Source organism: Pezoporus occidentalis, unplaced genomic scaffold, assembly GCF_034315485.1.
Source record: "Pezoporus occidentalis ecotype Australia unplaced genomic scaffold, CSIRO_AGI_Poc_V1 ctg121, whole genome shotgun sequence".
NCBI classification, from domain to species: domain Eukaryota; kingdom Metazoa; phylum Chordata; class Aves; order Psittaciformes; family Psittacidae; genus Pezoporus; species Pezoporus occidentalis.
Window position 1 is genome coordinate 1627157 of NW_026913006.1, and position 14229 is coordinate 1641385.

The 14229-nt window shown below is 39.4% G+C and overlaps 1 protein-coding gene and 1 long non-coding RNA gene across 3 annotated transcripts in view; one reads left to right on the forward strand and one right to left on the reverse strand.

The window, feature by feature from the left end:
- Window positions 1-4533, forward strand: part of LOC134157867 (uncharacterized) — a 281636-nt gene extending 277103 nt beyond the window's left edge. The window contains exon 3 of the long non-coding RNA XR_009962498.1: window positions 4435-4533. This is a non-coding gene — a long non-coding RNA (uncharacterized LOC134157867). The remainder of the gene's footprint in view (window positions 1-4434) is intronic.
- The window catches only part of NAV2 (neuron navigator 2), a 220797-nt gene that overhangs the window by 114866 nt on the left and 91702 nt on the right, over window positions 1-14229 (reverse strand). For both annotated transcript variants that reach the window (XM_062607289.1, XM_062607288.1), the window contains one exon: window positions 11849-12006. In XM_062607289.1, coding sequence (XP_062463273.1) covers window positions 11849-12006 — 158 coding nt within the window. The remainder of the gene's footprint in view (window positions 1-11848; window positions 12007-14229) is intronic.

Here is a 14229-nt window from a genome sequence, read left to right on the forward strand (position 1 = left end):
GGTCAAGCCAAACTGTACAAAATTACCAATACATTACCATCACTTATTTGTGAACATAAATAAATAGGCAGAAATCTACTACATTTTTATGTCAAAACCAGCTGACAGACACATACTTCTATTCATACTAGGGTCTTCTTCATTTCTTTTCTCTGGTCAATGAAGCCACAGTCTGTAGTAACAGATCTTTCAAACAAGGCCAACATGCAGGTGAGAATCTACTATTCATGACAGTAACAAGGGGTTGGGCCATGCCTTTGTGTTCATAAGCCACTTCAGAGGTGGTGGCCATCCTCTGGCACCAGTCATCCAGTCTTTAGGTATATCTGGTTATGGATGAGGAACAGGCGAAAGTCTCAGGAGAGAAGCCACAAATGCAGGGACTGGATGGGACTTTGAGCAACCTCATCTAGTGGAGGGTGGGAGGTTGAGATTAGATGAGTTTTAAGGTCTCTTCCAACCCAAACCATTTTATAACTCTAAGAGACCAGAGAGGCTGGACAATGCTGCTATATAAGGAGAGGAGGCTTCTACAGATGTGGTAGAAACATGCTGGCGCTTCCAGAAGCCTGGGACACAGCACCACTGCTATTTGCTTTCCTATGATTTAACTGTGAATTTTCTTTTCCATGGCTGTTCTTCTGGCACAATTCACCCAGCAATAAATTTAGAAGAACTTGTAAATAGTTATTTTAAGAGGAAACATCTAGGAACTGTAAAGGCCATGAAATGCTGGGCCAGCTCTTCAGCTGGTCTAAATTAACGTAGTTCCACTGTCTCCGATGCCATTATGCAGATGTACGCTGGGCAAGAAGCTGCTTCTCAACGTTACATTTTACTTCAAAGCTCAAATTTTTATCCTCATGAACTGTACAGTTACAAACATGTCACTGGCTACTGGTTGGGTTTTTTTCAGTTTGTGGGGCTTGATGGGTTTTGTTTTGATTTTTTAAACTTTATTTAAACACTTTTTTTTGCCTCATTTTAGGTATTCTTAAAGCTTATACCAACTATGGCAAAGTTCTATGGTCTTGTAAAGCCCCACTTCAGCCACGATTAAGCCTTCAGCCAGCAATTGTTTAGTCAAAAGAGGACATATTTCTGGATGCCAAATTCAGCCAGTTGAACAGTTGTAAAATTAAGCACGAATACTGTACACTCATATCTTGTCCTATAAATGTGCCATACTGCCTGTTATATTCTAGCAGTCTTTAAGCTGTTTTATGGGCACACATCCAACACAAATATGTCACTAAATATTCACTAAGATGAGCCAATTGTGAAAAAAAAATATTTGATTAGAAAAGTGAAAGGGTGCAAGTATTATCCCAGGAGATACACACATATATGTATCTCAATTGCCCAAAGATGAGTATTTTGTTTGGCACTAATGACTCTCGTGAGGGTCACTTTCTGACCTAAGCCAGTAACTTACGTTTGGGAAATACAGAGGCATTAAAACATCTCATAAATTGGAGAAACAGACTAAGCCAGTATGATTACATTCATGGAAGCAGACTGAGAAGTTCTGTGTTTAGAAAGAAGAAATGGAATGCCTAAATAGAAAAAGTCAAACCATCAGCTAGGCAACTGTACTGCAGAAAAGAAATAGGAACTACCCTATCCCAGAGCTGCACACCTCTATAATGTGACACTAAGGAAAAACAAATGTCATTCAGGAATGCATTATGAGTATCAGATAGAGAATCATAGACTGTAAGTCAGAGAATGTAATTATTCCATCCAACTCAACACCAGAGTAAGGCATTGGGTAGAGCACTCTGTCCAGTTCAAGAACCCATCTAAAAGTGACTGACAGACTGGAAAGAGGCCAGTAGAGATCATCAAGACATACAGGAGATTCATCACAAGGAACCTACGAGAAGAAGGTTGAAATAGTGGAGACTGTTTAGTCTAGAAGAGAGAAGGTGGAGGGGAGACACTGTAAGCCTTCAGACCCATGAAGACTTATAAAACAGGACAGAGATGAAGGAATAGCAACAATGTGCTAAAATTTTAGCAAAGCAGAACCCTGGTGTTCTATTAAGATCAAATGGAAAATGCAAGGGATACACTTAAGGAGACTGTCAAGTCTCTGCCATGAGACATTTCAGAACAGGCTAGCAAACACCTCTCAGGTACAGGTAAAGTTGATTTTCCTCCAGAGCTGGAGCACAGGCTCCCCTGATTATTTACAGATGCAATTCTATAAATATATAGCGTATGCTGCAAACTTATCATAATTTTAAACACAGTTATTTAAACAGACTTAAACCCAGAAGGTATAGCTACGCTGCAAAGTTATGACTCAAGTTTATGTAAGAATATTAAAAAGGGACAAAACGAAACCTTTCAAGATTCACCCAGGAAGAAAATACAAAAAAAACCCATGAGCTTTCCCGGGGTATCTTTCAGATTATCTCAAACTCCTTCCTTTTTCTTTCTTATTTTTTTGTCTTGCCACAATCAGTTCAGGATCACTTTACAATATCAAAGGCAAAATAATACTGAACATGTGGTAAATACCTTCAATGCATGATACAGTTGAAAAATTGGGTAAGGTTATACCAGCATCTGCTTTTTGGCAGTGCACAAAGAATGACAGAAAATACCAATTACTCTGGCTACAGATTTGTTGCAACAAATTAAGTAAATTTATGTTATCATCAGAGTGATTTACAGCAAAGCCCCTCAGGCAGTATGAACAGTATTTCTTGACTGCCAGCAGAGAGGCAGCATTCTAAACGCTAAGCAGAATATGCTATTTGCTTCAGACCTGACCTACACCAAACACTTGCACATTTTTAAAGGGCGGAATGACTTAAATTTATGAAATTCTTGTACTCTTGCTGTGTTTAGTCAATCACATATATTCCCCAGTGAAAATCTGAAAGTATGGGTAAACTGGTTTCAAACTTCACAGACTTACACCTCTTTATAAAATCTTTTCCACTTTTGCAGTCCTTTTAATCTTAGTCACCTTTGCACCATTGATAAAATTCACACTTCGTAAGAATAACTCAATTTTCTAAAGAACGGGAAACCTAAAAAGAAAACTAATAACATGGCAGATGTATGTCCTGTCCTTAAACCAGGACAATACACAACAGGAGTGAAAGCAACTACTCTGGAAGTCAAGCAAGGGAACAAATGATTTTTTTCCTAAATCTACATAGACACCGTTTTCAGTCATAAAGAAAGTTATAACTGCCAAAATAAATTAAAAAATAATAATTAAAAAAAACCAAATTCTTAACTTACTGTTATCTGCCAATGAGCCAGCTGTTTTATTCTATATCATTTCCCAGCTTTTTGACACTCATACACTGTTCACTGACAAGGAGAGGCATCTTTCCATCCCAGGAACTCTGCTTATTTTTCCTTTTCTCTAATGAAATGTTAAGCCTTTCTACTGTTCCTGATTTCAAAAGCCTTCCTCAATCCACCTGTCCCCCATCCTCCCTCAGCAGCCCGGCAGAGCTGGCCTCAGCACTAATCCTTGGGCACATTTAAAACCAATTTCAATGATGACCTGGAAGTATACACCAAAAGGGTCAATGCCTTTTCAATACAGAATCATAGAATCACAGAGTGGTTTGGGTTGGAAGGGACCTTAAAGCTCATCCAGGTCCAAGCCCCTGCCACAGGAGGGACACTTTCCACTAGACCAGGTTGCTCCAAGCCCTGTCCAACCTGGCCTTGAACACTGCCAGGGATGGGGCAGTCACAGCTTCTCTGGGCAACCTGTGCCAGCGCCTCAGCACCCTCACAGAGAACTTCTTCCTTTTATCTAACTTGAACCTCACCTGTTTAAGTTTGAACTCATTACCCATTTATCAAATTTATATAAACTTTAGTATATCGGTCCTCAGTTGGAGGGTCATTGGTCAAGACACCAGGCTTAATATTTCACATTTCTGACTTATCTAGCAACAGGTCTGCATGCCACCAGATGTTGCAGTGACCTACTCAATGAGGAGCACTGTAATTAACTTTCTGGATTTGTGTGAATTTTCTTTTCTAGACGATATCACCTCAGCACTTCAGGACTATTCAGTCTTTGATCAGTAAAAGATGTCACTCAAATTGCTCAGACTTGTTATAACAACTGTTACATATATATATACATACATACATATATAATACATATTATAGTAACTGTTATAATATTATTTAGTCTTGAGAAGAGAAGGCTCAGGGGGACCTTATCACTCTCTACAACAACCTCAGGGCAGGATGAAGCCAGAAGGTGGCTGCTCTCTGCTCCCAAGTAACAAATGATAGGACAATAGGAAATGTCCTCAAGCTGCACCAGGGGTGGTTTAGACTGGATATTAGGAGCAATTTCTTTCCCAAAGTGTGTCAGGCATTGGAACAGGCTGCCCAGGGTGGTGGTGGAATCATTGTCACTGGAAGTGTTCACAAACCATGTAGACGAGGTCCTCAGCGCCATGGTTTAGTGGTGGCCTTGGCAGTGCTGGGGAACGGTTGGACTTGGTGATCTCAAAGGTCTTTTCCAACCTGGTTGAATCTATGATTCTATGTTGTTACATTGCTGGTAGCTTCTATTAGTTGCCAACACTACAATGATTTCCTAAACAAATCAAGAGTACATTGAAAGTGGTTTTCAGATTGGTTTAATGAAAGAGTCCCCACTGGGCTCTCCAAAAAGCATCCCTTGGTTACTTCAAGATAGTTTTGAACATGAGAGGAACTGACCACAGACAGTAATGAACCTTGAAATCTGGAGTTACTCAGTACAATGCCAATGAAAGAACTTTTCTCAATGCTTAAACCTCAAGAAGTTGACCAGCACAGACTGTAGGAAACCTGCAAGGCCAAAGGAAAGCCACCTGCAAGGCCAAATCTACACAGAGGTCCTGCTTTAACTCCTTCTTCAGCCAAGCAATCCTGCCTAATAACTCCCCTAGCCTGATTACTAAAATGGACAAAACCACATAGGACAACTGCTGGTTTAGGCACAAAGAGATTGATTTGCCAACACTGGAGTTTTATTATTGTCTCCCACAGTGGAATGAAAATGTTACAAGGTGGTTATGGGCTGTAGATACAAATTAAGCTGCTATGAATTGTTACAATAAAATCTGTTCATTTAAACCTTTCGCCAGCCCTAAACCAAGCTGCATCAATGCCACAGGAATTTAACCCAATTTCTCAGCTCCCCTGCCGCAGCTCTCATGATCACTACCGCAGCCAGAGAACATCTTTTGCTTTCGCATCCAGGCTTCTATGCTGGATGCTACTATAAATGGGTAAAAGAATTAAAATGCTCACCTCTAGCAGGAATTTCTATCATGCTTTATAAGCCTCAGTGCTCTTTTTCACCAATTCTTTTAAAAAAAGTTCTTACGCTATTATTTGGCACAAAGGCAAAAGCCTGGGTTTTGTCTCTGTTGACTATTACTAATTTATTTGGAATGGAAAAACTGCATGAGGTTAAACAGAACATAAGGGTTCCAGTGAGGAAGCTTGTGCAACATCATTTTACCATCCAAACAGTACAGGAGCCAAACCAAGTCATTCAGAACATGAAATATTTCATCTGATTTTATGTGCAGCTACAGAAGAGGGCTTTGCTCTGCATTTCTGCATGCGTTTAAATGAAAGATTTTTCATTCAAGAAAACTGCTAGGATCATCTGAGTTGATCTTGAAGATAACAAATATGGTTCAAAGAGTTTCACTCAGCAATTTCTGAGCCAAAACTGTAACCCTCATCTGAACATCAGCCCAGGGCAAATATTAAATTATGACTCATTATGTCAGATTTAATCTCTTTCAATGGGTAATGAGCCTCATTCTTAAAATTTCTATCCAGTTTGTGGTCTGAATGGGGCTAATTTCAAATTCCAAACAAACTCAATACTCGTATGTTATCAAGTGAGGTAATAAAGAATCCGTATTGCTAGAAAAGTCACTACCTATAGGTATTCTGTAGATACCAAATAAGTAATTTTTCTTTTAGACAAAGAATATAAATTAACCTTTTAAATGCCTAACTACAAAGGAGGTCTTCCACACCTTAGGGCTCTTGTCTATGCTTTATCAGAATTCCTCCTTTTTCAAAGCCCATTCGAATAACTTCAAGATATTACAAGAATTCTGACCTCATCATACACATTTCTCACCTTGCTTCTTGTAAGCAAGGCTTTTTCTCCCTATTTCTAAAGTAGTATTTTTAAATTGAATCTGAGGGTTTAACATAATCCAAATCTGCCACAGAATCTACCCTACAGAATACCCCAGTGGGCTTCTGAGCAGTGCACCTTCAGGAATCAATACCACATGGATTCTAGTACATTGGGAATCCCATTGCAGCTACCTAGATTTAACTTTGAAGAGTCACTCATACTAAAGCTATGACAAGATATGCTGTGCCCTCTTGAACTGCACTGGTAAATATAACTGTCCACATAGAAAGTGCACACATTTGTCATATGTAATCACAGCCCAGTAAGACTGATTTGCTCAGTGGAGTGGAGGTTATGTATACTTGCTAAGCTTTTATTCACTTGGGAGGCAGTCCTAACAGTAATATTAGCCCCTTACTGCTGGCTCCACACAGATCTGATCCATGCAAAGTTGTCACTGCAGTAAGACCCTGTCTCTCTGGGATCTGTAGATCACAAAGAAGTACGGGAAGGATCCTGTACTTACCTGTGTCTCTGTGCCACCATCTGTACTGGAAGTATTTTAGCAGTGTCAGTAGCGTAAATAGGTCTATGGAATGTGTGCCTCTTGTCCTGTCACCATGAGCCCTTGTGAGTATAGTAACTACCCGTTACATACTAAGTCAGTAAACATACACTGTGTTCCAAAGTTAAAAGAGGTTGCCCCAGATTTGGAAGAAATAAAAGAAGAGAAGCATCAAGCAGAGGAGACCATATTTTTCTTACTCTCCTGCTGGTATACTATATCTATACCTGAAAAATCAAGATATGCAGAGCTAAGATTACAGCTGAGTCAGCAGGCTCTGGTTTCAGAACCCTCATGAGACTTACGTCATGTCAGTTTGCAAGAACTCTGCTATTAAACAGTCATGTGAGTGCACGAATCTGTATGCTTATTTAGTTTTTCTAATACTACCTATTTAAGAGAAACCTGTCATCACTAGCACTGCCTTCTCCGTGAAGTTGCATACTAAACATTTCCTTGGATCTCACGTGGAAATGGTCAAAGCCTGCTAGTGCTTTTTTCCTACTGATATTTTAGCTAACATTCAATCCAAAGGAAAAGTTTAATTTTTCCCACAGACTTCTACTGCCCTCTGTAGGATTATTTTAAATAAAATAGTAGGAATAAAGTAGAAGGAAAAACTAAAAAGGAAGTGTGTGAGACAGTCACATTACCGTATCACTTCATAAACACACTGGAGATGGCATATTAGTAATGTTTCCTACAGCTTTGGAAGTTCAGGGATTTTATAGACTGTGGATTGAAATCAGAAAGTAATAACAATATTCCCATACAATCTTAACAGACTTTTGAGATTTCAGTATGAAAACGGAAGGCCTGAAAGTCAGTGCAGACAGTGGATATATGAGGGTGTTCAGAGCTAGTAAAAAATCCCCTCCATTCTGCAGGACTGCAGGCTGCTTTCAGAAAGCATTTCTCAAAAGACTCTGCATTGTGTACAGCTAAGCACAACACTGAAATATGTTCACAGGAAGATCGATTCTATGAGAGCCCTTATTGAAGTTGTATGCTTCAATACTTCAGTTTCATTCCTGATACTACCTCAGACACAATTCTACTCCCTGCCATGGACAAAAAAAATTAATTTCTTTACGCTGAATTGCACTGTCAAATAAAATTTGGCTGTTTTTTATTTGGTGATTATATTAGACATGGCAATGTAAAGCCTCAATAAAACCAGTAACACGTCATTTACATACAGGGATAGAAACACAAAGTTCATTTTACACATTCATACATGATACATGATAATTTGAACTCATAATCGCGAGTTCAGCAGTGACCTTGGGAGGTGGCTAATGCTTTTCATGATATAGTACGCTTGTGGTCCTGCTTTTGGCTGGAATAGTTTATTTTCTTCCTAGTAGTTGGTACAGTTAAAGGACATCAAAGAACATGAAAGTAGACCAAAGGTATACTTACATACACATGGACTATAGAACTTGTGACAATTCAGAAATGAGTTACAAGGCTACATATTTACCCTGCTGTATGAAGAGACTACAGTGACATCAAAAATCACAAGCCTGACTGGCTTATTATTTCCCCGCAATCCAAAACTGCAATTAGACTTAAAAATTGCATTTTTCTTTAGGGAAAAGAAGCCTCTAACAGCAATTACACACATTCAAATACCCTGCCTAAAATGTTACTGCAATTATAAATGGTCACCTTCCACTAGACCAGGCTGCTCCAAGCCCCGTCCAGCCTGGCCTTGAACATTGCCAGGGATGGGACAGCTTCTCCGGGCAACCTGTGCCACTGCCTCATCACCCTCACAGGGAAGAATTTCTTTCTTATATCTAATCTAAAGGGTACCACAGCATGTTACTATTTTACGACATAAGGAATGAGGGCACTGAAATTCCTGTAAGTTTGAGGGGAATATCACATATGGAGCGTGGGGATAACTCCAAAAAGCAAGTTAAATCTATCACTCCCCAACCTTAAAGAAGATGTCCATAGGACTGAACTAGGTTCTAAGTCCTCCTTACTAGAGAAGGCCCATCTCTTCTCCACATGTTGAAACTGGTGTCAAAAAGCATGTAAACATTCAGAAGGTAAAATAAAATACTGAAGACACAGTGTAAAGCTATAAAGTAAGTATGAAGTGGGGAAGTGAGACTTGTAGCTTCTCACATGCTCCTTTGTTACTAGTAGGTATAAATCTCAAAACAAATGTGCATGCATCCAAGAATCTCTTGTTTTTATGCAATAGTGTAATTCCTTTCAATGTTACATAAATCCTTTCCCTAAGATTTCTGGAAAAGCAGTGGTCTCATAATTACTTAATGGAATCTTTAAAAAAATGTAGGGTATTTATTTTCCAGTAGCTATTCCTCTATGCTCCACTGACTGTCCTTCTCATTTCTGATGTATTCTGTTTCAATTAATGCACTTTTATTGCCACAAGACACAGACGATTGACTAACAAGACTACGCACATTTGGAGGGAAAGGCCACAGATTAATAACAGATAAAAATCACAACGTACTTTGCAAAGAAACGATTCAAACACAATGCACCCAAGGCTACCCGCTATCACAAAGTGACCGCTTGTGCCAAAACACTCTGCCAAAGCAGGCAAATTTCCCTTTCTCCCATTTCCTTCTCCAAAAACACGCAATAGAGCTGACACTGATTCAAGAAATGAAAATTTACCAAGACTGGCACACAACATGGTCATGGGAGTCTCATTTCCTCAGGCAAAATACAGGATATGGGTCAGAAAACTTGAATTGTCCTAACACTCTGACAATCAACTTTGGCTGGCAATGTTACAATTAATTTAAAGTAAGCCAAAAATTTGTCAGACCAACTGCTTTTGTTTTTCATGGATGCCGACCAACTTCGTGTCATGATTAAGTAAAGTTCATGTTCCACTTACATAAGCTCTCATTTTATTTATTTTTTTAAGACTATAATTTATGACTGGAAATTCTGACTAGAGCAAAAGTTTGAGTAATAAATGCAACTTATGTAGGCTGTCAACGTAAACCCCAACCTTGTTTCTTTCAGTCATTTGTAATATTCATAGAAAGCAGATGATGTTGCATGCTTCTTTAGCAACCAGTTTATCTTTCTGAAGAGATGGATTACAATGAAGAAGGAGGGTTCACAGAACAGTGTGTAAAAACAGCTGATATTTAAGTTACTCAATTGACAAATTATTGTTATTTCTCTGTGTGTGAAGACTTCTTTTCTTTCTTCTCTTCTTTTTAAGACTGAAACCAGCACTTTACTTTCCTTATTTAGTAACCTTGGTAAACTGAGAGAAAGCCAAGACAGTTCAAGTTCTCTCTTCAATGCAGCCTAAGAGCAGACCACCTATATGCAGGTTGGGATCATAGAATCCTATCACAGAATCACAGACTGGTTTGGGTTGGAAGTGACCTTAAAGCTCATCCAGGTCCAACCCCCTGCCATGGGCAGGGACACCTTCCACTAGACCAGATTGCTCAAAGTCTCATCCAACCAGTCATCTAGGCAACCAACATATGCTTCAGGATGAGACACATCCCACATTGCTTCTTCCTAATCCCATAGTTACAGGATATGATCAAAAGAGGAGAATATTGACAAGGAGGAGATAGAGGGAGGCTGGAAAGGCGTTACATAGGAAAACAAGGTTCCATTAGTTCCACTGCTCATGCCATAGCTTGTCAGCTTTTTCTTTGAACTGAAAGCCAGATCCAATTCAGATTTAGAGATGACTTTTGCATGCTGATGTTACAGTGAAGTCATTACTATTTGCATAGTGTATTCTTCTGAAATAGTAAGCATGGATTGTTCCTGCCCATGGCACGGGGCTTGGACCTAGATGATCTTAAGGTCCTTTCCAGCCCAAACTGTTCTATGATTCCATGATTTACCAAGGTAGGATGTTGCTACTTTATTAGCACATTATGCTAATACATTATATTATAATAATGTTATTCAGCTGTAAACTTTATTTGCTTCTTAAAGTACATCTGATCAGGGTGATTCAGAATGTCCTTGGAGGATGCTGAAGACATCCTTGAAGACATTCCCATCATCACAAGATGACATTTGGGGCTGTAATGGTTAGATGGGGTAGCATTCCAAAAATCTAATGACATGCATAAAGAACAGTTTCTAGACAATGGAAAAACACAATGTTCTGAAAAGAAGAAACAAGCATGAGAACCACAGGCAAACTGAACCAGACCAGTACTTTTCCATCAAGCAAAATCCTCATTACCGTTAGTAGAAGTTATGCACAGGCCAGAAGGAGACTGAAGCCTAAAGGCTGTGACTGCCAAGTCACTGTAAGAAGATCTTACTGAAATTGAATGCTGATCTCTCTCTGCAAGCACAGTGACTTTGTCAAGGATACAGAATTAGCTGCCAGCCCACGGCAACCATTTAACCGTATCAGACTTAGAGTTATTTGCTCAGTTCTCACCAGCCATATCTCCCAAACTCCACTGGTAAATGCAGCATTATAGAGCTCAGAGCTACAAATTCAAGCTAATGAATGCTGTCAGATTACTATCTTAGTGAGGGACACAAAGTCAGTAAACGTCATTCAAAAAAGCACAACTTCAGAGAGAACACAGTACTTGGCATTTCTGATGCACTGTCCTAGACACAGTTCCACTGCAACATTTATAAAGTTACTAACATGTTCCTGCCTTCAAATCCCATGCTATACAACTCTTGAAATAAGATTTAAATAATGTATTTTTATAATTTACAAGTTCTTCCACAAGAGTGCAAAGCAAACAGTACTATTTATCATATAAAACTACTGAAGAAATCTTTAGTGGTCATTTTCCACTCCTGTCAAACTACTACTTAAAATGTCTTATTTTATGATTAATACATTCCTCCTTAGCTGTGTTTGAAGCAAAATGAAAAACCATGTTTTCTTTGACCCTATTTTTCACATATACTTTCAGGACAGCAAGCCACAACTTCAGCTATATTAAAGGAGGACTATACCTTCCTCAAGAAAAGCCAGCTAGTTTCTGGACTGCAAATGTCATGTTTACAATATACATCCTTGGGACAGCCTTACAGCTCCTGGAGCTTACTGGAAAATTCAATTTCACCCCAAATGAAGCCACTATTAAGAAAAATCTGAGGATGCCAAAATCTCAAGTGCTTACCTTTGTCATTGCTACTTGTTGGTGTTGTAGGGGGAAGTCCAGGCTTAGATTTGTCATAATTGTTAAAGCTCTGGCTGCGTCGACTGTTGGCATTAATAGAACCACGAGCTTTGGCCTCACTGCCTGCAGCGGACACCCTCGTGGTGGGGCCTGGAAGTCTGATGAAAGAATTACAATATGATTAAATATATTTAGGAAGCACTCTGGGAAAGAAACTATGGAATATCATGCATAAGCTGAAAAGGATAAATACCACAAGTATATACTTATAAGGATCTTTGTTTTTTTTATGAGAACAAATAAAAAAATCATCCCTGATGAAAAATATACATCAAACAAGCTATAGCCTGAATTGGTTTCCATCAGACCCCCTCCCCCCCGAACCAAAATTAACAGTCACTTACTCTTAAGTTGCATGAATCAGAAACAGTTCAAGAAAATTCAGTGGAGCAATACCACTGGTACAAGATTAAGACTACTTGAGACACTACTGTTCTTAAACCAATCACTGGACACTTCGTTATTTGCCAGACACATCAGGCCACCCTTCTTTTGGAAATAACAGTGACAAACTCCTTTACACAGAAGCACATTACATCTCTGCTCTGAAAGCTACAGAGCCTAGCAGCCAAGAGCCATAAAACTTAAACTTGATTTAATGATTTGAGCCTCTAAAAATCATGCAGAGCTTAAGCGCTCCCTCTTAGGGCAACCACAATATCAGTGAGCTGGTATAAGCCTCTGGTTTAAACTGGGGCAATCTCTTCCAGCATTTGCTTACTGTAGCCTGTATTTACAAGATTTAGGTAGGAAAAAAGAAAATGTAGTTAGGATTCTGCCGTAAGTAGAGAAGGAGGGATAGTACTTTCATGCTTTTTGGGCAAAAGGAGAGGAGGAAGCCTCTTCTAAAAAGCCACTGGCATTGCTTCTCAAAACAGTATATGTGCTTGAGTCCTTCAAAGTCAAAGTTCATACATTTTCATGTTTGTACTGCATTTCATGCACTAATGAATCCATATTTCTACATACCAAATAGATGAAATACATTAAAAATTGAAAGATCTGGTAGTTCAAAATGCATACCAAAAACAGTTAGTGAAAAAGCTCACTGCTTTGAAAAGCAAGGATATTACATTAAAGACTAGAAAATAGAACCAGTTCACATTTCCTACAGTAGCACTGAAAGGGACTGCTCTTTGCCATCTTTGTTTTCTGGATGGTAGAATCTTTTTAAAACTTCTTTATATAAAACACAAAAATACAGCTCTCTTAAATAACTTGTGCCATTAATAGGCTAAAATGAAGAAATTCCAATTGTCGGAGAGAATGGGGATGCAAACAACCAAATCACTGTTGTTTCTCTAGGAAGGAAAAGAAGCCAGGAAGAAGTCTGGCAGGGCTTCCTAAATAAACTGACTTCTCCAAGACCAGTGAAGAAATAAGGAAATACAAAAAGAAGCATAAAGGAAAAGAGCAAAAATGCCAGCAGCTGCATGCGCATGCTTTGCAAAGCTCAAGAGAGGATACAACAAAAGGGCACCATTCAAATACAAATCCAAAAATTAATTTACAAACTCAAACCACCACATATCTGGCACAGCACATCATGGTTCTGAGGTTGACTTTGCTGAAGCCTTTTAGATAAGCCCCTCAATTTATCCAGCCTTTTTCAACACCAGGGGGCGGTAGAAAGTTGTACATACTCATCATTGCGGCAAAGTGTAAATGAGAACACTCCAGAGATACTTCATCCCCTGTAGACTACATGCGAAAAGGCAGAAGCAAACCAGGGGCAAACACCGTTCTTGAGAACTTGGAAGTCACCAAGATGTAAAACTAAAGTTCATCAACAGCTGGTTTTTGGTTTGGTTTTGTTGTTTTTTTGTTGTTTTTTTTTAATAGGAAATGAGCTAGGTTTCCTACAGGTAGGAAGACCTGGGGAGAACTTTTAACAGCCATTGCCTAAAGGGGCCTACAAGAAATCTGGAGAGGGGCTTTGGACAAGGGTCTGTAGGGACAGGACAAGGGGGAATGGCTTTAACCTGACAGAGGGGAGACTGAAATGAGCACTTAGGCAGAAGTTCTTCCCTGTGAGGGTGGTGAGGCACTGGCACAGGTTGCCCAGAGAAGCTGTGGCTGCCCCATCCCTGGCAGTGTTCAAGGCCAGGGTGGATGGGGCTTGGAGCAACCTGGTCTAGTGGAAGGTGTCCCTGCCCATGGCAGGGGGTTGAAACTGGATGAGCTTTAAACTCACTTCCAGCCCAAACCATTCTTCGATGCTATGATTCTATGAAGGAGCAGAAGATATCTCACCCAAAAGTTTTTACCCAGTGATAAAGCATTTTGAGTACAGGCCAACCATTGGCTACTAGAAGGTTACT